This window comes from Molossus molossus, unplaced genomic scaffold (assembly GCF_014108415.1).
Source record: "Molossus molossus isolate mMolMol1 unplaced genomic scaffold, mMolMol1.p scaffold_m16_p_10, whole genome shotgun sequence".
Lineage (NCBI taxonomy): Eukaryota > Metazoa > Chordata > Mammalia > Chiroptera > Molossidae > Molossus > Molossus molossus.
The window spans coordinates 76,580,968-76,606,907 of record NW_023425345.1 but is presented as its reverse complement, the minus strand read 5'-3'; the positions used below and the strand labels follow the sequence as shown (position 1 = coordinate 76,606,907).

Sequence of the window (25,940 nt, the reverse complement as noted above, 5' to 3'; positions counted from 1 at the left end):
CTCCCACCTAAGAGAAGGGAACCCCAAAACAAGTTCCACAGTCGCGGGGGGTTATAATCCTGGCTCCCAGCGGGTTTGGGATGGGTTTGGAAAGAGTATAAAAGAGATTCCAGCTGATCAGTGGGGGCACCGGGCCGGGTTTATTGCACTGCAACAGAGTTTAAATAAGTCCCGGGTGTCCCGAGCCGAGGTGAGGGGAGGGTTGGGCAGAGAGAGGAAGGGCAGCGTCAGTGCAGCTGGCAGGCAGAACCCAAATCCTGCAGGCCCAGGACAGTGGGCTCCCCTTTCTCTTGGGGACTGGGAGGGCCTGCCTTTGGTCAGGCTGAGGTTCCAGATCTGTTGCCATCATGGCCCCTTCAGAGTCCTGGGCATTCCTGACTTCTACCGAGTCAGAGGTGGATTGGGCCCCCAGGCCCAGGTGTCTGGTGCAGGCTCAAATGTTGTCCTGAATCTGCATGGTTAGGTTACCAATGTCTGAGTCTGGGTCCCAGATCAACCGCAGGCCCCAGGTTCAATTTGGCCCCATTAGAGTTCTGATTCTCCTTGGAGCTGCTTCTGGGCCAGCATCGATACTTGTTTGGGATCTGTCCTGAGCTGATCCTGGGGCACCATCCATGGTTAGTGTTCCTTATTCACCCACCAGGGTGGGGACTGTCCAGAGCTGCCAGGTCTTACTTTCCAGGTTCCAGGTTTTTAGCTGGGGCTTCCTGTGGATCTCTGGCAAAGCGGAGGACAGATCTTTGCAGGCTGGAGCTGGACAGAAAGTCCTGGTGGCAAGTCTGGCCCAGAGAACTGGGATTGGACTCCCCAGTTTGGTTCCAAGTTGTTTTCAGGAAACTCTCCAAAATGCAAAGGCTGCAGGGAGGCTGGAGCCTCTGTCCCTGGATCTAAGTTCCCCCATCCATGAGGAGGGCATGTGTAAACGAGGGTCCTTCACAGTGCATGGGGGGTGGGGATCCTTAGCTCCTCACCTCCCGGCTCTGGCCCTTCAAGTATGTCTCTGGGCTGGGGAGAGGAGCTTCTCCCTGGCCCTCAGCACCTTCAGGAAGCACCCAGCCACCTCCCTGTCAGTAGACTGAGGGTGGGGGGACTTCAGGATTGGAGTCTGGGATTAGGAGTCAGGCGTCAGAGGTGGCTGGAGGCTTGAGCTGAGCTTTTTCCATGGCGGTGCCATATGGGAGGGAGCGTTTGAAGAATCCGAGCTAATGAGGGAGGAAGGAGGGAGAGTTTAGATATTCTAGCACCCATTTTTCCCCAGATCGTATCCCAAGAAGGAATGAAGAGGATTCTCTAGTGCTTCCAATCTCCCCATCTTGCAAAAGTGGCCTAAATTCAGGCTGTTATGTCTAACTCTCCAAGAGGTCCAATTGGCCAGGAGAGCTAAAGCTGGGGGTGCTTTGGCATAAAGAGGTCTTTCATCAGTGCCATAAAAATGCCCCCAGGTAAGCCAGGGATAGCAAATGGATTGGAACTCAAGTTCCAAGTCTGATAGCCTAATATTGGCTGCCTCTGGAGGATTCTGAAACCACTGCTAGGGTATGATCAACTAATGATAGATGCCATGGGTCTTTGGAGGAAGTGACAGCACAAATTCCACATATTTGCCACCTGTGAGTAACGCTGATTTTGCAAGTATAGGCAAACTTATCAGGTTGATTCAAGAGACTCTTTCTAAGATAGGGGCTGTAGAATGATGGGGAGCATCCTATAGGCAGGGTCAGGATGGGATACCTGTGGCCAGGGCACACACAGGTGGGGGCATGTGGCTAGAAAATTGGTCTGGAGGTAGATGCTTGGGATTGTGCTAGGTCAAGGGCAGAACCCGATGAGAGAGAAACCAAGTCACGGGTAGGATGTGGCTGACCTTGTAGAGGATGTAGATGAGCAGACCTAGGAGTAGGAGGCCAATGAGGATGGCTAGAATAATAATCCACAGTGGGACACCGTGGCTGCCTTCTGCCTTGGTCCACTGCACAGCTGTGGCCACCTAGGGAGCAAGTCAGGAGAGGTCACTAAAAAGTCATTTGTTCTTCCCGCCTACACTTGGCTCCCACTTGCCATTGGACCAAGACCCACCTCTCATCTCCCATCTTGGGCTAACAGAATTCTAAACTTCAAAATTTAAATTCTTAAAATGTGCATTATTGTCTCTGACTTTTGGGCCTTCATACTTGCTAGTTTCCTCTCCCCAGAGAATATTCCTTTCCTGAGTGGTTTAGTCAGGTAGTTCAGGTCTCAGTTTAAACATCATTTCTTTCAGGAAGCCTTTCCTGATCCTGCAAGGCTGTGTTCAAGTATTCCTATGATGTGTTCCCATAAATATCCTGGCACTTTTCACGCTCTGCTCTTATTGCCTGCTAGGGGTGAAGATGCTCTGTCCACCTGGCTTATCATTATATCCCTAGCACAGGACATAGTAGATGCTCAATAAATATTTGTTACAATTATAAGGCCAACCCCCATCTATGTCTCAGTCCTAGTGCCAGGCCCAGCACTCTGAGCCATATCTTCCTTTGCCCAGACCTCTGGCCCTGGACCCACCAGAAGTTCCTTTCGGGGAAGCTGCCGAGGCAGGATTCGGTAGGGCATCTTCAGGGCTTCGTACACAGCTTCACACTGCAGGCTAAATGGCTGGTGCTCTTTCTGTGGGTGGAGGAAAGGTGTTCAGGGCAGCCTGTCCCTTTGGGATCTAGAGGACATAGGGATCCCCATGGTCTGGCTCAGATTCTGATCCTTCTCTATTTCGGGCTCATTCTCTCCTGAATCTCTACATTCTTTACATGAGATAATAAATGTGTAATCAAATACTATAACTAAATAATGCATAATTAGATGACTGCATGTTCAAAATAATTTTATTTTTATCCTCACCCGAGGACATTTTTCCATTTTTTATTCAGATAGAGCAGGAGGGAGAGAGAGGAAGAGAGAGAGAAAAACATCGATGTGAAAGGGACACATCGAGTGGCTGTCACCCACACGACCCAACCAGGGCCGGGGACAAACTGCAGCCAAGGTACATGCCCTTAGCAGGAACTGAACTCGGGTCTCTGTGGACCACAGGCTGACACTCTAACCGCTAAGCCAAACTGGCCAGAGCCAAAATAATATTTTTTGAATCATTAATGTGGGTTAAGCGCCCAGGACAATATCTGGCCCATAGTGTGCACTTCATAAATGACTGCTTTCTATTATTCTTACTCCCTCTTGTTTCTCCACTATAGAGTTATCTTCAATCTGTTTTTTTTTAATGGATTTTTAAGAGAGAGGAAGAGAGAGAGATAGAAACATTGATGTAGGAGAGAAACATCCACTGGCTGCCTCCTGCACGCCCTCTACCGAGGATTAAGCCTGCAACTGGGGCATGTGCCATGACCGGATATAGAACCAGGACCTCTCAGTCGCTGGGACAATGCTCAATCTACTGAACCACACCAGTTGGGCTTCCATCTGTTTTTCTATCATTCTCTGCACATTCGTCTTTGAATAGGTTGGGAAAGGGAAGCTGTCACTTTTCTCGGTGTGGCCACTAGGTGGCACCAAGAACACAGCCCTATCTAAACAGGGGCAGGTGGGGAGCTGGAGTGCGTGATTCTCATTTCCCAGAGGATGTGGCTAGAGCAGTGGGCAAAGGGAGGGTGGGTGCAGGCAGGCCCGAAGGTGGGGGGTCAGGGTTGAGGTAATGCTCCCTTACCTGGAGGAAGGTCTTGGCTCTGACTCGGAAATGCAGTTGCAGACTTCGGCTTTCTTGCCTGTGGAGTGGCCCAAGCTCACAGCGCAGCTTGATACACTCCACCTCTGGGCATTTCTGGGAAGAAAGAGGGAGCCTGAACCTGGAATTCTGCCCTTTGAAAACTCAAACAGGTTCTCACCGCTGGGGCCCAGACCTCATTCCCAGGACAACTTACCAGGATCTGAGGCCCTGAGGAGGCAGGGCTCTGGCCTGGAGCTTCCCGTCTTTGCAGCCTGTGGTTCTGGGAAACTTCGGGATCCAACTGGAAGAGGAAGGAGACTTAGCTGCAGTCTAAGTCAGCCTGCACCTGGGTTCCAGAACCGCTTCAATCTGTTCTTTTATCCATTCAACTGACCACATCCGGTGCAAATTACCAAGCTCAGTGTGAAACATGGAAATGAATGAGACTTGGTCCTTGGAGTTTACAAGGAAGAGATGTGTAAATAAATAATTAGGTCCCTGTCCCTGCCTTAGGACTTGTGTATTGGGTGTTTCTTCTTGGAATGCACTTTCCCAAGTCTTCACAAGTGGGTTCAATCTTATCTTTCAGTCCTCCAGAGGTTTTTCCTGGTGACTCAATGTGCAGTCCCCATCCCACCCCAGAATGTTAGCACTGCACTTTTTATCACTTTTCTTTTCTTTTTTTTTAAATCCTTACTCGAGGATATTTTTCTGTTTATCTTCAGATAGAGTGGGAGGGAGGGAGAGAGAGAGAGAGGGAGAGAGGGGAAGAAAGAGAGAAACATTGATATAAGAGAGACACATCGACTGGTTGCCTCCTGCATGACCCCGACCAGGACTAGGGATGAAGAGCAACTAAGATACACGCTCCTGACCAGAATCAAACCCGAGCCTCATTGGTCCGAGGGCCGAAGCTCTAAATGCTGAGCCAAACTGGCCAGGGCATACTTTTATCACTTTTCAATACCTGTCAATCTCTCTTTTTAATTTTTAAAAACTAAAATATTTTATTTTTTTATTCTTTATTGATTTTAGAGAGAGGAAGGGAGAGAGAAAAAGAAATAGAAACATTGATGAGAGAGAACTTTGATTGGCCACCTCCTGCATGACTCCCACTGGGGATTTGGCCAATAATCTGGGATTGTGCCCTGACCGGGAATTGAACCAGTGACCTCTTGGTGCGTGGGTCGATGCTCAGCTACTGAGCCACACCAGCGGACTAATTTTTTTTTTATATATCCTCACCCAAGGATACTTTTCCATTCATCTTCAGATAGAGTGAGAGGGGAAGAGAGAGAAAGAGAGAGAAACATTGATGTGAGAGAGACACATCTACTCCCTCTCACATAAACCTGATCAGGGCCGGGGACTGAACCGCAATTGGGATGCGTGCCCTTAACTGGAATCAAACTCAAGACTCTTTGGTCTGAGGGCCGAGGCTCTAACCGCTGAGCCAAACTGGCCAGGGCTTTCCTTTTAAATTTATTTTAATCCTCACCTGAGGATACTTTTCTGTTTTTTTATTTTTTAAAAAATTTTTTCAGACAGAGTGGGAGGGCGAGGAAGAGAGAGAAACATCGATCTGAGAGAGATCAATTGGTTACCTTTGGTCTATAGGCTGACGCTCTAACTGCTTAGCCAAACTGGCCCGGGCTAATTTTTATTTTCTATTCCCCTCCACTAAAATGTAAGCTCCATGAGAGTGGGGACCTTGTTAGTTTTGTTCACTGTGATATTTCCTGAGTCTATAATAGGGTTTAGTGCAGGCACTCATTTAATTAAACATTGTTAATGAGTAAACAGGTATTGGGGCACAGAGCTGCAGGCTTCCCAGAGGAGATGGTGTACAGCTGGGTTCTCAGAGTATGTCAGGGCAAAAAATAAGGGAAGGATATTTCAGGCAGAATGACTGAAGTGTAATGCATAAAAGAGTCTTTTTCCTTCCTAGGGCCTTGAGGTGTCTTTGGGCCTTCTGACTCCCTTTCAGTGGCCTAAGTCCCAGCTTCAGGCACATCCTCATTGGTTCTTCCAGTCCCCCAGTGACCTTCCCCAAACCTCTCAGCCTTGGTTCCCCCACATGCCATTCTCCAGGCCTCTCACCTCTAGGTGCTCTGAGTTGGGGAAGTGACTGGAGGTGCAGTTGCTGAGTCCTGTAAACCTGGTCATGTAGAGGAGCTGCTGACCTTCCAGAGTCTGGGGACAGCTGAGCTCCAGCACGCCCCGGCTGATGGAGCTGGGGCCCAGGTTGATGAGCTGAGGAGAGCACAATCATCATGCGAAGGAAGGGAACGGGAACGATGCTGCCCCTTGAGACCCTGGGTCACCATGGCCCCCTATATCCTGCTGTAAGTCTCCTGTCTCAGGAGTTAAAGAGGAAATCAGTGGGCAAAATCCTCTCCAACCAATACTCTTGGAGGTGGCTCCATCTTCCCTTCCAAGTCACTCAATTGGCCTGTCCCTCTGGCTGTCTCTCACACTGACCCTGCCCAGGCCTTTACATATCCCCTCCCCCTCCCTCCTCTCTTACTTTCAGTCTCTCATTCTGTTCCCAGCCATCTGTCATTCATACTAGCTCCTCCTTCCTGATCATTCATTGTGGCCCCACCCCTCTACTCCTACTAGCTGCCTGCCCTGGACCTAGTCTTCCCTGCCTCTCTCCCTCCTCACCTCATAAACGTGGTGGACAGCAGGGCCCAGGTCCCCCTCCTTCTGAGGCTGGTTTGGGGGGTGCCAGTCACTCACTGGGAATAGCACTGCTTCAGGCTTGGAGACCCTAAGGAGGAGGGTGGTTTAGAGGACAGTGGAAGGGACCCTACCCGCATACTTTCCTAGAAGTCTGTCTCCACTCCCAGCAAAGCTCCATTTCCCCTGGGCACTGACCCGTTAAGGGAGACCTGGGCTTGAGCCTCCACCGAGAGCCGGAAGGAAACCACTTCACTTTTTGAGTTGTTGAGATTCTTGCTGTGGGATGGAGAGACTAAGATGGTGCTGGAGCCCAGCCAGCAGGGGTTCTGCTGGCACCTGGCTCCCCCCCAACTCGTCTGCAGCCTGGCCCCACCCACATCCTACCTAAGGATCTGGAAGTCAAACTGGATGGTTTTCTTCGTGTCCCGGAGATGAGGAACTGTGAACCGAAGGCCACCCCAGAGCTGCAGGACCGGGATCAAGGACAGGGAAGCTGTTAGATTGGGCATTTGCCTTACCACAATGTTAGCCCTTCTTCCCTGTCCCACAGCAGTGCTCTGAACAAGCTTGTCATTGTCCTCTCAGGTCCTCTCTCCCCTCCCAGACTTACACTGGCTCCCGCCTTCATGGGGTTGCCCAGGTCACACACCAGTAGGCGGCTCTGATTCACGGCAAAGTAGTCACAGCTCAGGCTGGAGAAGTTCTGGAGGTGGGGTGGGTACGCAGGTAAGGTTTTGGTACCCCTCTGGCAGGGCTTCTCCCCAAGGCCCACCTGGGAGTCTGTTCATACCCCTGGGTGTCTGACGAGTCCTGAGTACTCAGCTTCCGGAGGAGCTGTGACCCGAAGCTCAGCCTCATAGGCGCCACCCTCACCCACATTCTGGGCATGGAAAGTTAGGTTCAGAGAGTTCTTGTCGCCCAGGTACACGTGGTTCTGCTCTCTGGAGGGGCACACAAGGTAAAGGACACTGGAATTAATCTCTAAACCAGGACAATGGGCCACAATGGCGATAATGATATAATAATAGACACCATTTACTGAGTTCCAACTCTGTGGCGGGCACTGGGCTAGATGCTTTATTTATTTTTCTTTATTGACTTTAGAGAGAGAGGAAGGGAGAAGGAGAGAGAGACAGAAACATCGACGAGAGAGAACATTGATTGGCCACCTCCTGCATGCCCCCCACTGGGGATTTGGCCAGCAACCTGGGCATGTGCCCTGACTGGGAATCAAACTGGAGATCTCCTGGTGCATGGGTCAATGCTCAACCAGTGAGCCACACTGAGCAGGCTAGGCTAGATGCTTTATGTAAATTATTTCATTTAATCCTTCCAAAAGGCTAGAGAAATAGATGCTATTATTTCCACTATATGGATGAAGAAGCTGAAACTCAGAGAAGTTGAGTAACTTCCCAAGGTCACACAGCTAGCTAGTATGTCCCTATTATACTTCATCAGGTGCCAGGTACTTCCAAGTTTCATGTGTCCTGCCTCAAGACCTTGGCATCTGAAACCCCCCAGCTTGATGTTAGCCTTCACTTACCCAAACACTTCCAGCTGTAGGTCTGGCACACAGATGTTGTCTTCTCCACAGTCCAGTAAGATCTGAGCCTGGGGAGCAGGGAAGCCTTCAGGAAAGGAGTTTATAACCCCTTGGGGCCATATGTGGGCTTCCCCGCTCCAGGGTCTTACCCCCAGGTGCCTAGGCCCCTCTCCTCCTGGCTTCTCCCCACCCTGTCCTCACCTTGTCCTCTATCCGGCTCTTGCTCTGGTAATGTAAGACTGGCCGGAGGCCATGGCTGTCCACAGGCGCTTGGGGGTCCAGGGAGAAGTTGAGGGCAATGTGAATCGGGGAGAGTTTGTCTCGGAATTCTGACTCGTTCTGGGTCAGGAGAGAGGGTTCACAAAATCAGGGGACATTGGGGATTTAATGCCCCTGATCCTCAGCTTCTTATGCCTCCTTTTGTCCACAGGGCCTTCAAGAATTCAGGTGACCATCTTTATTGCTTGAGAGGCCCTGGCAGCCTGGTTCCCAGTTCCTCTGACAGAAGGGTGTCTTCCTCAGCTTCCCCCAATCGCAAGCCTTTCACTGGAGCCTCCTAATTTCTTTCCCTTCAGGAGGAGCTCCCAGTTCTCTATGGCCACCATCCCTAGGCTGGTCCATATCTTGCCCTCGAGACTATACCTTGAGGTAGATCTTCATCTCTCTGCAATCCTCCCGAGCCCCGTTCTGGATGAGCAGGGTCTGGGTCAGAGTTGCCTGTTTGGAGGCCAGGAACAGTGCTCGCCGTATTCCTCCCTTCTGCTTCTGCCAGTCCAACTGGAGCTCCACCGTAAAGCCTGCAGCCGGGGATGTATGTTAAGGAGAATCTGCCTCTCCCTCTTAATCTATTCAGAGAGAGGGGAAGTGCCCATGTCCCTTGCCCCTCCATCCCATCCCAGTGCCTGAGTGATTCAGGGAATCTCCTTTACCGATGGAATCAGGAACATGTTTTCCAGAAGCATTGAGGCAGAAGCTAAGGTTGATGCTGGAGGAAGACCAAGAGGAAAGCTGATGTACCCAACTGGAACAGGCATCCTATGTCCTCCACCTATCTCCTAGACAGACCCGGACTAGGACACTGCCATTTGTTCTTTTCTGCAGACCTGGTCTCCCTGCCCACTCCAAGGCACAGACTGAGGTAACCCAGACTAGTCTCTGCAATCTCCTGGGTCCCAGCTCACCAAGCCACAGGATTCCCCTCCAAGCTGCAGCTGCGTTCCTCTGGGTTGAACATGGCTGGGAAGATGGTGAGGGAGGCACTGGCAGACACGATGGGGCGACCCCTGCCAAGAGTGGATGTGAAGTCAATAGAACTAAGACTCCTGGGCACAGGAAGCTGATGCTCAAGCCCAGGGTCCTTTGTACACTTTTCCAACCTCAGCCCTACTGAGAAATTAGCCAGTACCCACTACTCCCAGGCTGCCCACCCTGGATTTCATACCTGTACACCAAAGCCTTGTCCACACCAAAGGAGCCCACAATCAGATCTGCAAGAAGTCAAGAAACTACCCTTTACAGCAAGCTCCAAATCAGGTTCCTTCCTTTGTAACACCGGTCTAGTCTCATTGCTCAAGGAGGCCAAAATGAGAGGACATCGCCACCTGGTGGCAGTATCCTAGAACTGCACCCAAGGACCTTAGCAAAGTGCAGACAGGGTTTAGGGGCCAGTGATCAGGGAATTCAAAGATGAACAGGGCCTAGGGTACAACTCACCAGGATATCCGTTGCCATCTAGGTCTTGGCCTCCTCGAAGGGCAGAGCCAAAGAAGTCTGGAGTGTGGCCAGCTGCCCACAGGGGTAACAGAACCTGGGAAGGCTTAGAGCCCAATCCCACTGGGCTCCCAGGGAATACAAACACCACTCCCTGCTGGGTTTTGCCACCAAAGGGAGCCCCAATGGCCACATCTGCAAGACACACAGTATACAACAGTTGGCAGGTTTGGAATCCAGGAGTCCAAATCTTTACCACCAAACCCCAGGACCCAGGATCCTATTTTTCCCAGCCACCATTCCCAGTATTCTAGTTTCTTCAAAGCCTCAAGACCTAGACATTGGGATTAAAGTCTACATACTTCCTTGGGAAGACACTGGGGGTCTGGGTATCTTAATTGATCTGGGTATCTTAGCCACCCTCAGACCCCTGACTCCTCCTCAACTCCTTGTACTTACCATTGTAGCCATCTTGGTCCAGGTCCCCCAGGGGGGTCAAGGAACTTCCAAATCGGCCAAACTCATCATGACCAGTAAGAGTAAGGGTGGGTGTGGGCTCCATGCCGGCTGGCTGCTGCAGGTAGATGTAGACCCTGCCAACCTCCTGAGGTCGCCCATCAACTGTCCGCTCTATGAGCAGCGGTGCTCCCACCAGCAAGTCATCCAGCCTGGGGGTAGGGAAAAAATCTAGGCATCCTAACACCCTGCCTTGCCACCTCCTCTCTCCAATTCTAGTGCCAGAAAATTCCAGGCATCCTGGATCCCAGGCTACCACCCAAGTGAGAAGAGCTGAGGTCTTCTGGTCTAAGCTCTCAGCTTTCTCCTTGTTCTTGAGCAAAGGGAATGTAGGCACAAGTGAGGAGAATCCAGGTGGAAAAAGCCTAGAGAAAAACTCTCCTTGTTTTTTTCTGTCCCACCCCTCCTCCTTTCTGGGAAGGGCATCATGGTGTGCCTTTTCCCTACTCACCCGTCCCCATTGACGTCTGTTGCAGCCACTGCATAGCCATAGTAGGAGGCCATCTGGGGAGGACAGAGGGGCAGCTCTGGGTCAGAACTAGAGGTTTAATCAACAGAATCAATAGGGGCTATGTGGGCTGGTCAGAGACTCCAGGGAGCCTGAAAAGTTGGGCTGAGCTTACTGGGTCAGGGCTGGGGTTTGTTTGGCAGAGGGCCAAGCTGGGTTGGGGGTGTCCTCACCTGTTCCCCTGAGAAGTTGTAGAGGGATCGAATGTCTGAGCCATTAAGGATGGTGACCTGGAAACGAGGAGATACACCCATTGGCCTCGGACTCCCAGATTATCCCATGGACAGAAGGCAGATATTTACAGGCTACCCAAGGGCCTTGGAGACACAGACGACTGGTCCCCTAATTCCCTCCTGAGCTCTGCCCCATTTCTATGCCTGTAGCTCAGTCCCACAGCAACATCATTATTTTTTCTCCATATCATTTATCAATTACTGTCAGATTTAATATTTATCTGTCTGTTGTCCATCTCTACCCACTAGAATGGAAGATCAATGTAGGCAGGAGCTTGGTTTTGTTCTTCGCTTTCTCCCCAGAGCCTAAAGTAGTGCTTGGCAAGCAGTAGACACTCAATAATTATTAGCTGAATGACTGAATGCACACTGAGGCCTCAGTCATTCATCCTCCAGCCCTCCCAAACCACAAACACTCATGTCTTTCCTATGTCTCCTCTTAGTGGCTGGCCTTATCAGTCCCCAAGTCTTTTGATTCCTTCTTCTCTTCCCCACTTGCTGCTATTACTATGATGAGAACCCTCTCACAGGACTGCTGGCCACGTCCCTGCCTCAGGCCATCACTTCCTCTTAGCACCCTTCTCCCACAGTGGCAGAATGATTGGCCCCAAGCAGATCTAGGAGGGACACCTCTGGCTTGGAAACTCACAGTGATGCCCTGGTCAGCCAGTGTGGCTCGAGCATCATCCCCTACACCAAAAGGTTGCAGGTTTGATTTCTGGTCAGGGCACATACCTAGGTTGCAGGTTTGATCCCTGGTTTGGGCGCGTGTAGGAGGCAACCAATCGATATTTCTCTCTCACATCAATGTTTCTCTCTCTCTCTTTCTCTCCCTTCTCCTTCTCCAAAAATCAATAAAATTATGTCTTCGGTGAAGATTAAAAAACAAACAAAAAAACCCCACAGTGGTTCTCTGCAGCCATTGTCTTGACTTCTTGACTGGTCCTTTGAGGCCCTGGATAACTGGTGCCAACCTGCCTGCTTTTGCTGAACCTCTCCTCACTCTCTTCATCCTAACCATCCCACGCGTCTGCTAAACAGCCTGAAATTTTTTGCTTTTCTTCCATGCATTTTTTTTTCTTTATTGATTTTAGAGAGAGAGAGAAAGTGAGAGGGAGAGAGAGAAGAGAAACATCGATGAGAGAGAACATCAGTTGGCTGCCTCCTGCATGCCCTCCCCTGGGGATCAGGCCCACAACCTGGGCATGTGCCCTGACCAGGAATCAAACTGGTGACCTCTTGGTGCATGGGTTGACGCTCAACCACTGAGCCACGCCAGCTGGACTCTTCCATGAATTTTTTTATGCTCCGGTCTAGGATACCCTCTCGCCTCATTTCCATTGATCCTTCATAGAACTTTCTGTGATCCAGCCCTGCCCTGGAAAGGAGGTTATTCCTTTCCCTAAACCAGTGGTTCTCAACCTTCCTAATGCCGCGACCCTTTAATACAGTTCCTCATGTTGTAGGTGGGCGTATCTGCATGTGGGCAGACCCGCCTGGAGACGGACAGAGGAGCGGTGTCTCGGTTCCTCAGACCATTGGAAATATATGTTTTCCAATGGTCTTAGGTGACCCCTGTGAAAGTGTCGTTTGACCCTTAAAGGGGTTGTGACCCACAGATTGAGAACCACTGCACCATTTTAACCACTTGTCTGAGATTTATCATAGTGTGAAGAGAATGCTGACTTGGAAATAAGACACACCTGGTTTTAAATCTCTAGCCAGCCACTTATTAACAGTGTGATCTTAAACAATTTGGGTCTCTTAGAGTCTCAGCTTTGTCATGTGTCAAAAGCACATGGTAATCTAAACCCCCATCAGCTTGTTGTGAAGAACAAAAACCACTGAGTGGATAGTGCCAACGCACTGAGGGGCTCATGAATAGTAGCTGTATCTTAGGTTATAACTGCATGTGTCTTATCTTACATACTTGATCAGAAGCACCTTATGAGATGGGATATGATGTCTTATTCATCTTCTTACCTCTTTTTACTGTTAATTGAACAAACTCCTATGGCATTCTTGTTCAGATAGAGTGGGAGGGAGAGAGAGGAAGAGAGAGAGAGAGAGAGAAACATCGACATGAAAGGGACACATCAAATGGCTGCCACCTGCACGACCAACCAGGGCTGGGGACAAACTGCAAACAGAGGTACATGCCCTTAGTGGGAACTGAACCCGGGTCTCTCTGAATCGCAGGCCGACGCTCTAACCGCTGAGCCAAACCGGCCAGGGCTCCTACGGCATTCTTATCTGTATCCTTTTTAAAGCACTTGTCATGGTCTAATAATAACAGCTACCAGTTGTACACTGCCTAACAGTTCACTAAGTACTTTCACATGCATTATCTCATTTCATCCTTACAAGAGCCTTGTGAGGTCAGAACTATTATTATTCCATTATACAGAGAAGAATGAGGCTCAGAGAGGTTAAGCAGGTCCAAGGATTTTACAGAATAAAGTAGGGGATGAATAAATAACAGAAGGATTCATCTAGAGTAAGTGCCAGAACTTGAACCCAGGTCTGACCCCAGAGCCTATGTTCTTTTTTTTTTTTTTTTAATCCTCACCTGAGGACATTTTCACATTTATTTTTTTCAGATAGAGTGGGAGGGAGATAGAATAAGAGAGAGAGAAACATCCACGTGAGAGAGACACATTGAGTGGTTGCCACCCACACAACTCCAACGGGGCTGGGGACAAACTGCAACCGAGGTACATGCCCTTAGCGGGAACCGAACCCGGGTCTCTCTGGTCCGCGGGCCGACACTCTAACCGCTCAGCCAAACCAGCCAGGGCAGAGCTTATGTTCTGATTTACTTTTTGAATCCTCACAAACTGCCATGCATGTTTTTTTTTTGTTTTTTTTTGGTGTGTGATTATCCAGGGGAGGGGAGGGGAGCATCAGGCAGGGTCTTACATAACCATAGGTGAGGTTCCCTTTTGGCACACCAGCAACAAAATCTGCAAAGAGAAGAGAAAGTTGTGGCCTAAGAATGGGGAAAGGGGAGACACAAGAATGGCAAATGTCTCAGTTCTTGTGGCCCCAGGACCTGGGTCTCCATCCATACTCTCCTTTGGCCCTAGCCTGGGGACACACTCACCTTCTGTGTCATCACCACTGAATTCACCCACAGCCACAGAGTAACCTGGGGGAGAGGGTGGGTGGGTATTAGTATTCTTGCTTTGGGGACCCATCTGCTCTGGCCCATCTTCCAATCCCTCCCCAACCCCTACTGGGCCTTCATGGTCAGTCTGCACATGACAGGAATGACAGAGGGCCTGGGGTGCCTGAGTGGGAAGAGAGGAGCAAGGGGGTGTGTGAGGGCAGGAGTGCTTGAGGTGCCCACTTGCTCACTCACCCAGATAGCTGTCATCATAGATGGAACTGGCCTGGCGAGTCTGCAGCTGCCCCTGAACCAGGTTGATCAGGTACTCAGGGTAATAGGATTCTGTAATCTGCTCCTGTGTGGCCGACAGGATCTGGCCTGGGGATGAGGAGGACATGGACGGAGTAGGAGGGGGCAGGGAGGAGAGACAATGGGGGTGTAGGACTGGGTAGGATTTCAGAAGTCTAGTTCAAGGACGGGAAGCTTGTGGTGGGTGGTGGAAGAGGACATGTAAGTCTCAAAAAAAGGGAGAGGAGAATTGGGATGGGCAGCAGAGGAGGGAAGGATGGCGATCACAGGTTGAGCGCGGATATGACAGGCCTTGTGCCAGGGGTCTAGGAGTCAGCACAGGAAGGACTTACCTTGCCAGAAGTAGCTCCCTGGTCCACCCAGGACCACACGCCCAGTCTGGGGAAGGCGGGGGAAGGAGGGGAGTTTACATCTGGTCCTGATGCCTCTGTGTCCACCACCCACAGCCACTTCCCTCCCAGATCACCCTCTCACCTTGGTGAACTCAGCACTGAAGCCCCCTTGGCAGTAACCCTGTCCTGCGGCCCAGCTGAAATCTGTGAGTGGAGAAGGTGTTGGGAAGGAGGCCCACACAGATGGGTTATGCGCGAAAGAAGAGAGACTGGGGAAGGGGGTGGGAGAGGAAGGACCTCCCTGAACTAGATAGTAAGTACAGACTAAGAAGGAGTTGTAGGGACTCGTACAGAGAAGGCAGACAGAGGCATATGCCCACTCTTGCCCTACCTGAGCGGCAAGGTGCATACTCCAGAATTCGGGTGAAGTTGTCTGTGGAGAGGTAGCAGGTGCCCACAGGATCGCTCAGTGGCTCCTTCTCTGTGCGCCAACTATATAGTGGAGCACAAGCCTGGGAAGGCCCGGGACGAGAGAGCTTTAGATTTACATGAACAGAAATCCTCCTCCCTCCCTCTAGGCCTGTGCTCCACTATACCTGACCATTGCCTATCCCCTGACCACTCCCCACCCCAACCTGAGCCTGCTGGCCCCTCACCAGGATGGAGGAGCCGTGGGCTCGAACTGTTGCTCCGAACCACTGTAAGGACTTGTACTCCACAGGTTCCTCTCCCTCTGGGATGGAGAGTGAGGACTCCAGGATCCGAGAGCCTTGGGGAAGTGAGAAAGGGGAGTCATGCAGGAAGTGGGCAACTGAGCCCTAGCACAGCCCCCACTCTCAGCCTGGGGGCACCCAAGCACTTGCAAGTCTGAAACCCCTGACTTTCTGGGAGGGGGAATGAGGAAGGTTCTTTAGACTTTGCTTTGTGTAGGCTGACTCGCCCCTCCTCTATATGCACACATACCTGGGTTTCTAGAGTTGCCTTCCCCTGGTCTAACTGGGCCAAGATGCTTGCAGAGAGGTGGGGGCGGGAGGGTGGTGGGGGAGGAATGGCTATTTCCTGAGCGGGTAATCCTCTGGGGCTCTGTACCTGGGGCTCTGTACCTGGGCCGTGTCTCTAAGCACCTTGTTCTTTTTTTTGTCTTTCTCACATCTCTGGATTGCTGTCCTGTGTGTCTCTCCCTCTCCCTTTTTCTCTCTGTGCATGTCTTTCTCTTTCCAAATCCTAGCTCTACCTTCTATAGGACATCCTTTTTTATTCCTCTGATTCTTACCTGTCTTTCAGGTTTAAAAAAGTATCAGTCTGTTTCATGATCTTATCTCCTACCCCACATTGTCTCCATCTGTTTATGCACTCCTCTTTCGGTCCCCTCACTCTAGTCTTTTTTTTTTTTTTTTTAAACTTATCTTTATTGTTGAATGTATTACAGATGTCTCCCTTTCCCCCCCATTGACCCCTTCCTCCCCATCCCTGCCCTCTCCTGCCTTCCCCACACTATTTTCTGTGTCCATTGGTTGTGCATATATGCATATAAATTCTTTGGTTTATCTCCTCCCAACCCCCAACCCCAGTCTTTATCTTTGCAGCATATCTCAGCAGTTCATATCCTTACTCCACCATTTACTAGCTGTGTGACCTTGAACAAGTTAGCTAACCTCTATTTCTTCACCTATAAAATGGGGAATACCTCATACAGTTGTTGAAAGGATTAAGTGAGTTAACATTTATAAAATGCTGGTAACAGTGCTCGGCACGGAACAAGTGCTCTTGGAGTGTTAGCGGTTGTTACTGTTCATCTCTCGTCTGTTTCCTTCCTCTCTATTTCTGCAACTACTCTGGACCTTGAGCTCCTTGAGGGCAGCAGCTAAATCATGCTTCAATCCCCCACAGCCCCAGCACAGTGCCTGTGGCATGCACTATCACTTAGTCAGTGCTTAGTTTAATGAATCAAATAGTCTGTGTGACTCTCCTTGTCTTTGTCTGTGTTACTGCCCTGGCCTCCCTGAGTTGTGGGTGATTCAGGGGAAATGAGAGCCACATGTTTCTGAATCATGCCCGCCCTCCTTGGGCTGGGCTGGACTGGGAACGTGGTGTGAGTGCCACGGGGAGCCGCTGCTCGGCTGCACAGAGCTGGAGCACCACCAGAGCATCAGAGTACTGGGAGGGCACATGGCCAAGGAGCTGGGCAGACTCTACCCTCTCTGCAGGCACCACCCGGGCCCCACCCCCAAGCAGCAGTCCCACCCCTGGTCCCTCCCTGAACTTCCCAGGCCTACCAAGGGGGTTGGTTACCTTTGCTGTCAAACTCAATAGGGGCACACTGTGCCAGGCTGGTGCCCCAGGGACAGAGGTAGACAGCACCACCCTGAAGCACTCCTGGCTGGCTGGTGTTAGCCTTGGGTGCTCCCACCAGCACGCTGACCCTGTGGTGAGGAAAGGAGAGGCAGTTTAGGGTGGCTCCTAGCTCTTCTCCTGTTTCCCAAGGCAGGAAGGACCCAGGCCTCTGGGCCAGGGGCTGGCTGGGGGTGGGGTAGATGCCCCCTGGGTTGTATTTATATCTCAGAAGATGCCACAGATGCCAGAGGCAAAGGCTGGAGTCAGGCGGTCCCCATGTGCCGCTGTCACTAACACAACCCTGCCCCTCCTCCCACCATTCTCTTTCCTCTCCTACCTTCCCCTGTTATTAAAGAGAGAAGGAGCCAGTCAGTTCTGGGAAGGGAAAGAGGGACCAGAGGTTCTGGCCTCAGCTTCTCCATCTCTCTACAGACCTGCCAAGATTGGATGTTCAGCCCCTGGAACCCAGGGTCCTCTCACCTAGCCTGTGCTCCTGTCCCAAGCCAAAACCTTTCTCTGAGCCAAGACCCAGGCATCCGGCTGCCCTGCTGCCCAGCCCTGGGGCGTGTAGGAGGAAAATGTGAATCTTGGAAATCAGGCAGTAGAAGTGGAGAGAAGAACTAGAGGATGGTGAAAACAGACCATTCCCTTGGGCTTGGGCCTGCCTTTACCTTGGGTTCTAGTGTGGACTTCCCCATTGTGGCTGGGTCTCTGTCTCAGCCCCTGAACCCCTTTCCCACATACCATCTCCGGGAGTCTGAATTCAGATCCTGCTCTACTGGAGTCTTAGTTCTGGAGACAGTTCCTCAATCCCCTCCGAAACTACGAGGAGAGGGTTGCCTTTGCTGGGGGTCCTATGTAATGGCGTGGTCATAGTTAAGATCATGAACAATCTTCCTGTCTTTGGCTCTGTCTCTACTGTTCTTTGGCCTTTGCCTCTGAGGCTTCTGCACAGCAGTCAGCCTCTTGGCTTTGTCCTCTAGGATCTCCCATGAGGACAGCATCTGGCAACCGGGGCAACTGGACCCAGCCGTGGGCCAGTGTCCCCACAAGCCCTGGCCTCTGCTGTCCTCCCATACCTGCCCCTGACACTGCTTCTCCGCCTCTCTGCTCTGTTCCTCTGCTTCTATGGCTGCTTGCTCTCTTGGTTTCTGTTTTCTCTCTCTGTTGATCTCAGATCTTGTGTTTCTCCATCTCTACTGATTCCTGCCCTTTCAGCTTCAGCATTCCCAATACCCACCCCTTCCCCTGATATTAGGCTACTTTCTTCAGCCTTTTTTTTTTTTTTTTTTACCAGGGGCGTCCAAGTGGGGAATTATGGTAGAGGTCACAAAAGCTGGGTCTCTTCTAAGAGGACCAGGTGCGGAAGGGGTAAAAGAGGTGGGGCCCAGGAGAAATAAGGGATGGGGACAACAGAGGAAACTGCTCCAAGGGACTGATGTGGGGAGTGAGCAGTTCAGAGGATGAGAATGGAGGAGGAAGAGGGCAAGGTCTGGAGGAATGGGGTGGGGGGCTGAGAGTGAGAGTTCCTGGAGTGATGGGGGGTGGGGTGCCAGCCTTGGTTACCCTGGGGACAGGAAATGTTTACTGCCTGTGGCTTCCTGTCTGTTTCCAACCTCTCACTTCTCCGTTTGTCTCCCACCCGCTGGGCCCCACCCTTTTCACTCACGCATAACATCCAGTTAGGGGGTGGGATATAGCACAGTAGGTAAGGTTGGTGGTGGGGAGAGGTTGCATGGTCCCCTGGCTGGGTGAGAAAAGAGGGGTACAACCCTCCCTAAGCAGGGACAGCCCCAGAAAAGTTGTAGCACAGGAGGCAGAGAAAAGAGCACTGGACCAGGAGTCAGCACTGGATGAGGGCCAGGCACTAGCTCACGTGGACTTGGGCCGTATGCTTTCCCTTGTTCTCTGGGAGAAGAGGTTGAACAGGTTATCTCAAAGTCTCCAGGAGCCCTGGAAATCTATTTCCAGGAGAACATAGGGCTGCGGCCAACGGACCCAGTTCCCACTCCCAATTTTTACAACACTCCCAGCTCTTTAGGAGGAACTGAGCCTGAGTCCTCCTGGGATGGCCCGAGGAAGAAGCCTGGAATTTGTTTGATAGGATTGAAAGGTGAGAGAGAGACCTTCCAAAGCTTGTAAAGCCCACAAGCTCACGGGTCAGGGGCATATGCGTGTGGCTGTGTGAGGGTTCAGCAGATCTGGCCCGCAGGCAAGGGACATAGAGCCCAATCCAGACATGCGCCCCCTCCCACACACCCATGGCTTACACCCCAGGGTTCAGTGGCTCTTCTATCACAGTTCCTCCAAGTCAGGCTAATAACTAGTGCCCTGGCCTGTGTGCCAAGTGAGGTGCCTGGTGTCAGGGATGGCACACCACATAGCTTATCTTTATTCTCCCACTCTTAGTTCATGCTTCCTAAATCCTGGAGCAGTTGTGTCCTCTTAGGGGTCCAAGAAGGTAACAACAGAGGGTCCTTGGGCTATTTTCAAATTTTCAGAAAACCTAATGGAAATCATGCATTTCCCTGCTAAAGCAGACCAGGCTAATTAAAACCTCAAGTATATTTGTTTTTGGCTGGAATCATATCAACTCACGTAGAAGACCTGACTATCTCCTACTGGTCACAAGCTCTGATGGGCAGCTCTAGATGTCTTCTTGTCCTCACTTCTAGTTGATAAAACATGAGAAAAAAGAATTATTTCTTACTAAATGCAGTTTGGCAGATAAACCCTTCTAAAATATGGAGTCCAAGGGAAGAAATAATTGCCCTAATTTATTTTGAAGCCTCGGAACCCTGACAGTCCAGAGTCGGTTGTTGGAGACACGGGCTGCCACAGCTGGAAGGCACACAGCGAGCACCCACGGGCGTGAAGACTCTCCTCTAGCTGCCCCAGGATGCCACATGGAGTAGGAGAGGCTAGTTTGGTCCTGACACTCCTCCTCCTCATCTTTTAGAGCAGTGGTTCTCAACCTTCCTAATGCCACGACCCTTTAACACAGTTCCTCATGTTGTGGTGACCCCCAACCATAAAATTATTTTCGTTGCTACTTCATAACTGTAATTTTGCTACTGTTATGAACTGCCATTGGAAATACGTGTTTTCCGATGGTCTTAGGTGACCCCTGTGAAAAGGTCGTTTGGCCCCCAAAGGGGTCATGACCCACAGGTTGAGAACCGCTGTTTTAGAGCAACCTGTTTTCCGTTTTATATAGAATGTCCTGGTAAGATATCATTTGAATTTAACAAAAAACTTTTATTAAAAATATCTGCTGAGTCCTATGTTCTTATTTTACAGATGGGAAAACTAAGACCCAGAAAAGTGAAGTAACATGTCCAAGATCACTCAGAATCTTTCTCAACGTAAGAATCAGAAGCCAGGAATTCTGATTCCTACGCTAGTGTTCTGTTCTATCCTGTTGCCAATATATCCCCTCTTTTCCTCTCCACTATCTCCCCAGCCAGGCTTCTGATTAACCAAGATCCTGTTCAATACATGGTTACTGTTTGACTCTGTTGGCCTGACAAGGTCGGAGGCACAGAGAAGCAAGCGACCCAGGGCTCAGTTCCTGCAGGTCCTACAGCAGCCCTGGCCAGGCCAGGGGACGCCTAGTTCTCGGTCCCCCAGTGTATTCTCAAGGGAAATGCCTGGCTAGCTGGGGAGGGAGAGTTGCCTCTACATATGGCAACTAAGACTTGTTTGTGCACCTTTTAAGTTTGTGTCCTAGGTCAAGTCACCTTCCCTCTCCAAGTCTTGGATTCTCTACCATAAAATGATGGGTTGCCCTTGATCCCTAAAACAAATTCTAGTTCTAAACTTCTATGACTCCTGAAATTTCAGTATATATATTAAATAAAATGAAGCAGTAATGCTTACTCTGTCTAATGCAGGGATTTTTGTAATGACCCAATGGAAAAACTGATATGAAAGTGCTAAGGAACGTGAGGGACTATTATTACTATCATTGCTAGAAACAAATATTAAAAGCAAGTAAGAAATGGGGGAAAACTTAGAAAAAGAACTAGGTGGTATCTAGGGAGGAGAGAAGCAAAGACAGAAAACAGCTACCTCATAAAAATCATGCCTGCCATGTATTGATCACCCTCTATGGGGTAGGAGCCTTTTACACATATTGTCTCATTTAGTCCTCAGAGCAGCCTCATAAGTTAGGTGTCCAATTGTCATAACACCGGCTCCAACAGCTTAAGTAACTGGCCCCAGGTCACACAAGGAACAAGTAAGCGGTAGGGCCAGGGTGCACATCCACGTCTGCCTGACTTAAGGCTTGGCCCTTGCCTACCATGCAAACTCTCTTGTGTTCACCCTGTCCTTTGATGCTGTTTTGGTGTCCAGTGTGAGAGGTGATGCAGAGGGACCAAGAACACTGAGGCCTTCCCTCTCCAGTGATGGCTCCAGGTGAGGGTCTATGTTGGTTCCCTGTGGGTAGGAGATTGAAGGCCCAGCTGTGGTGGAAGGGAGGTCACTGGGGAGGTGGAACGTTCAGAGTTCTACTCTAAGAGTGTATTGTAAAAAGCAAAGAGGGGGGCGGAGTGCAAGTTAGACACCTGGGCTCTCTTGGAAGGAGAGTTGAGGAAAAGGGGTGGGGGAGGGACGACAATGCTGGGTCCTATTTTAGAAGAGTGCTTTAAGGACTGCAGGATCAGGCCATGGGCCAGACAGACACCTAGGGAACTGGAAGTGTGTGAAAGTCCAGATGTTTTAGAATGTTTTCTTTTCTTTTCTTTTTGTTAATCCTCACTCGAGGATATTTTCCCATTGATTTTTAGGTAGAGTGGAAGGGAGGGAGGGAAAGAAGGAGAGAGGGAGGGAAAGAAAAAGAGAGAGAGAGAGAGAGAGAGAGAGAGAGAGAGAGAGAGAGAGAAACACTGATGTGAGGGGAGAGAGACACATCGATTGGTTGCTTCCTGCAGGACCACTTGACTGGAATCGAACCCAAACCTATGACGCTTTGGTCCACCGGCCCATGCTCTAACCAATCAGCCAAACTGGCCAGGGCCAGGGCTAGAGTATTTTAAAAGGGAGATGACACTCTTGTTAGGGGTGGTGTGGGGTAAGAGGAAGGTTACCCACATATGGGGGAGGTTCCCATCCTCTCCCCCCTTCCTCTTCTCTACTCCACTAGGGTTGTGGTAAGCAGTTTGAGGGGCCCTTGGGGAGGCCAGGTCTGGCAGAGGTTCCAGGCCAGGGTGATGCAATGGGGTTTGGGCAAGAAGCCAGGGGGGGTTGGGTGGGGGTTGGGTGGGGACCTTGAATAGCCTACAGAACCAACAGCTAGGACCTAATTATCTTTCTTTTTTTCCCATCCCCAAGTCCTCTAGACAATGGAGAAATGTACCCACCCTTCAATTGAATCAGCTAGATTAATCCTTTTCTCCAAAAATTAAAGAAAATGAGTAGAGATCAGTTAACTCTATCAGGTGTAAAAACACCTCACCTCTGACAGAGGTCCTATCAAACCCGAGATAGGAGGGACTGGGGTGGTGGTGGGGAGCAGTGGGAAGCTCAGAGCCCAGAGATGTAGGAGAAAGAGGATTATTGTGGAGTATTAGGAATCTGGCATTTGGAAGTCCCTGGATGCTACCCAGGAACAGCTACCTTTCCCTCTTACTTTCCAACAGCCCCCCACCCCCTTAAATAAAAAACCCAATTCTGATGTTGCCTCAGCTCCAACTTAGGTTTCCCCAGGCCTGAGGGCTCCCCATTTTCCAGGCACCCTGGGTCTGGTCCGATGATTACCCTACTGAGCTGGGAATGAGGATCCTCCTTTGAGCCTTCCCCAGTCTCTGATGTCCTGTGTTCCGACGCTCCTGGGCCCAGCGAGCCCGCGTCTCCCCAGCTTCCGACCCCAGCCCCAGAATTCCCGGCCTCAGTTCAGTTCCAGCCCACAAGCTACAGGAAACCAGCTTTTCTCTTCCTCCCCAGAGCTAGAGGAAGAGGGAAACCGCCCACCCCCCTTCAGGAGCGCACACACACCCCTCCCGACACATCCGAGCACCCGCCCTTGGCTGAGCCCACCCCCAGCCCCGGCACCCCCAGTGCCAGGGTTCCGGGACTCTCCCCAAGTTCCCGGATCCCCTCATCTGAACAGAGATTGGGGGTGGAGGGAGGAGTAGGAGACCAAGGAGAAAGGGAAAGGAGCCGCCGTCCCCCACCCGGGTCTTTCCCAGTCTGAGTTGAGGGGGGAGGGGAGGATGAGGCTGGCCCCCATTTAACCTCTGGGCCCCCTAGGTCTACTCCTCTCTTACTATACACAATTCATTCTGCTTCGACCAGCTCTCTCTCCGCACAATGGCCCTCGGGGACCTGAGGTCCCCCAGTGCTCCAAAAACCCCTTCCCGGCCTCCGCGCCTCATCTTCGCCCTCATCCGCTGCGGTCCTGGCAGCTCACAGATCCCAGCCGGAGACCCCCTGCTCTCCATTCACGCGCCCTCCTCCCCTTGGCCCCGAGACCCCTGCACAGACTTCTCCAGGTTCCAGCTTCATGTCCTCTCCCCACCCCACACATGTCTCCCCACTGATCTCTCTCAAACTCCAGGCCCCCCTCCTCGCCGGTCACTGTCCCCTCCCTAGTCCTGCGCAGGCCCCCAAACTCTAGCGTGGGCCCCCAACTCTAGCCCTAGTCCTTCCAAACTCCGCCTCTCAAACTCAAGCCTTGGTCCCCTCCAGACTTCAGCCGCGCCCCCACTTTCCAGGCGTCCCCCCACCCCCTCCATCCCGCCGCCAACTCGCCTCACTCACCCGTCTGTTCCCGGCCGGTAAAACTCTACCGAGAAGCCGAAGAAGGAGCCCGGGGGCCCAAAGAGCATTGCTGGGGCCTCCGAGTCTAAGTTGAAGCCCCCGACCCTGGGTGTCGGCAGTAGCAGCAGCAGCAGCAGCAAAGGCAGCAGCAGCAGGGGTCGGTGCCGGGGCCCCCAGAGTGGCTGCACGGCGTGGAGAGGGGACCCTGGCGTCCGGCTCCCCATAGCGCCCGCTCTCCCCTGTCCTGGGGCCACCGACCCGGAGCCGCTTCCTAAACCTCCCAGAGGCGAATGACTCAACGCGGGGAGGAGTTTGCCAAACTCCCGGCTGAGCCCTCCCCCCGCCTGCCGGGGGGGTGGGCGGGGGGGCATTCCTGGGTCCTTGGAACACTGAGCCTGCGCCCCCCACCCCGAAGGGGCGTGGGGGGGGCCGCACCTCTCCACTCCCCTCTCCCAGCCCCAGCTGGAGGCCGGTAGTTTGTACTGGGTCAGACTGGGCGGGTTTGGGCTCTTCCCCCTCCTCTCTCTGCTTCCCCCTCCTCCCTCCCCCCTCCTTTCCAGATGTACAACGTAAACGCTCGGAAAAGGAGTCGGAAAAAGGGAGCAGAGAATTTCCTAATGAGGAAAGGAATCACCTCTGGAGGGCGGAGGGAGCCTGTGTAAGTGTGTGGGGTCTCCCTCACTTCTTCAGGGAGGAGATTTTTGGGTCAAAAGAGACGGGCGACACCTCTGGCATCTGGCCAACTGGGATTCCCCCTTGCCTTCCGGGGCCACCGGGTGCCTGGATTCCTGCCAGCTGGATTTGGGACTCGGGAATTGAGGTACAGAGCGCTCCAGATCTGATAGAGGACCTCCACAGGATCCTCCGAGTTCGGCTGCCCCTCACCCCAAGTTGTTAGAATTGAAAACCCAGGAGTTTGGGGTCACTCACCAGGAGGATTCTACTCCAGGTCACCTCCTTCTTGGTTGTAGGGTATGGAAACTTCTGTTGGGTCCTTCCTAGAATCTGGCAGTTGACCAAGAGCTTGGGAGTGATAGGGAGGGTGGTGCTTTGGCCCCTCAGCGTCTTGATAAAACCCATGTGATTCCTATAAACCTGGAGAATTGTAACATGGGGTGGGGTGGTGGTGGCATCTTGCAAAGGGGCCACCCCATTCTCACCAGATCCCCTGGGGATGGAAAGGAAGGAACTCTAGCAAGGGAAAGCAGTGACCCCCTGCCCACCCTTTACTCCAACCCTGGCTCTGTGTAATGAGATCACCTTTCAGGATTCTAGTCTTTATCTTAGTCTGGGGGAGGGGGACCTAGGGGACTAGATTCTCTCCTAACCCTCTCTCCTTCCCAGCCCCCTTCCTGTGGGTTTTCCTCCAGGACTTCTTTCCTTTCAGAATAATAATTCCCCCAAATCAAACCCTGCTCCCTCTGTTCCCCAATCCCCTGCCCCACTCTGCCTCAGGGGACTCAGAATAAAAGTGCTCAGAATCAATGCTTTTCCTTTTGTTTTGAGTTTCCTTCTGCTACTCTACTTTCTGTCTCAAATCACCTAGGTCTTTTTTTTTATTAGCAAAATTTTTTTCTTTATTGATTTTTTTTTTTTTTTTTTTTTTTTTTTTAGAGAGAGGGGAAGGGAAAAGGAGAGAGATAGAAACATTGATGAGAGAGAACATCAATTGGCCGCCTCCTGCATGTCCCGCACTGGGGATCAGGCCCACAACCTGGGCATGTGCCCTGACTGGGAATCTAACCAGTAACCTCTTGGTGCATGGGTTGATGCTTAACCACTGAGCCACACCGGCCTGGACTTTTTTTTTTTTTTTAAAGCCCATCTCCAGAGCCAGCTGCAGCCCAAGGGACAAGCCAGCTGGTCAGACTGGGGGAGGATGCTGGCTCCCATCCCACTCTCACATCTGCAGGTCCTGACCCTTTCTTAGGTGAGGAACCCAGACAATCTCTGGGCCAGGATCTTAAGCACAGCACTACCACATAGGTAACCTCTAGGCAAAAACTAGTCAAGCCAAGGGTGGAGAACCCACTTTGGGAGGAGAGGGGCTGAGGCCTGACTGCTGTATAAACTAGCAAAACGCATGTATGTGAACCCAGCTCTCCTTTTTCAGTCCAGGCACAAGTTCTTCAGATTTTCCCAGGATTTAGGAGCTTGGGGGGTAGGAGGGAGGGGTACAGGGAGGGAGGTGTGTGACTCAGCTCC

General features: G+C 51.4%; 1 protein-coding gene across 1 annotated transcript; it reads right to left on the bottom strand.

The window, feature by feature from the left end:
- Positions 1–113: 113 nt before the first annotated feature.
- ITGA5 (integrin subunit alpha 5) lies at positions 114–24,022 on the bottom strand. The gene is made up of 30 exons (XM_036251509.1): positions 23,736–24,022; positions 16,932–17,062; positions 15,296–15,408; positions 15,031–15,151; positions 14,782–14,843; positions 14,640–14,685; positions 14,251–14,376; positions 13,993–14,037; positions 13,809–13,852; positions 10,830–10,886; positions 10,600–10,652; positions 10,092–10,300; positions 9,636–9,827; positions 9,364–9,409; positions 9,104–9,205; positions 8,852–8,907; positions 8,565–8,719; positions 8,124–8,261; positions 7,923–7,990; positions 7,170–7,320; positions 6,990–7,082; positions 6,764–6,843; positions 6,575–6,655; positions 6,362–6,467; positions 5,795–5,947; positions 3,909–3,995; positions 3,695–3,808; positions 2,542–2,643; positions 1,865–1,987; positions 114–1,202 (listed from the first exon to the last, which is right to left on the bottom strand). The coding sequence occupies exons 1-30, from the start codon at positions 23,957–23,959 to the stop codon at positions 1,119–1,121; spliced, it is 3,162 nt and encodes a 1,053-aa protein (XP_036107402.1). The 5' UTR covers positions 23,960–24,022; the 3' UTR covers positions 114–1,118.
- Positions 24,023–25,940: the final 1,918 nt, after the last annotated feature.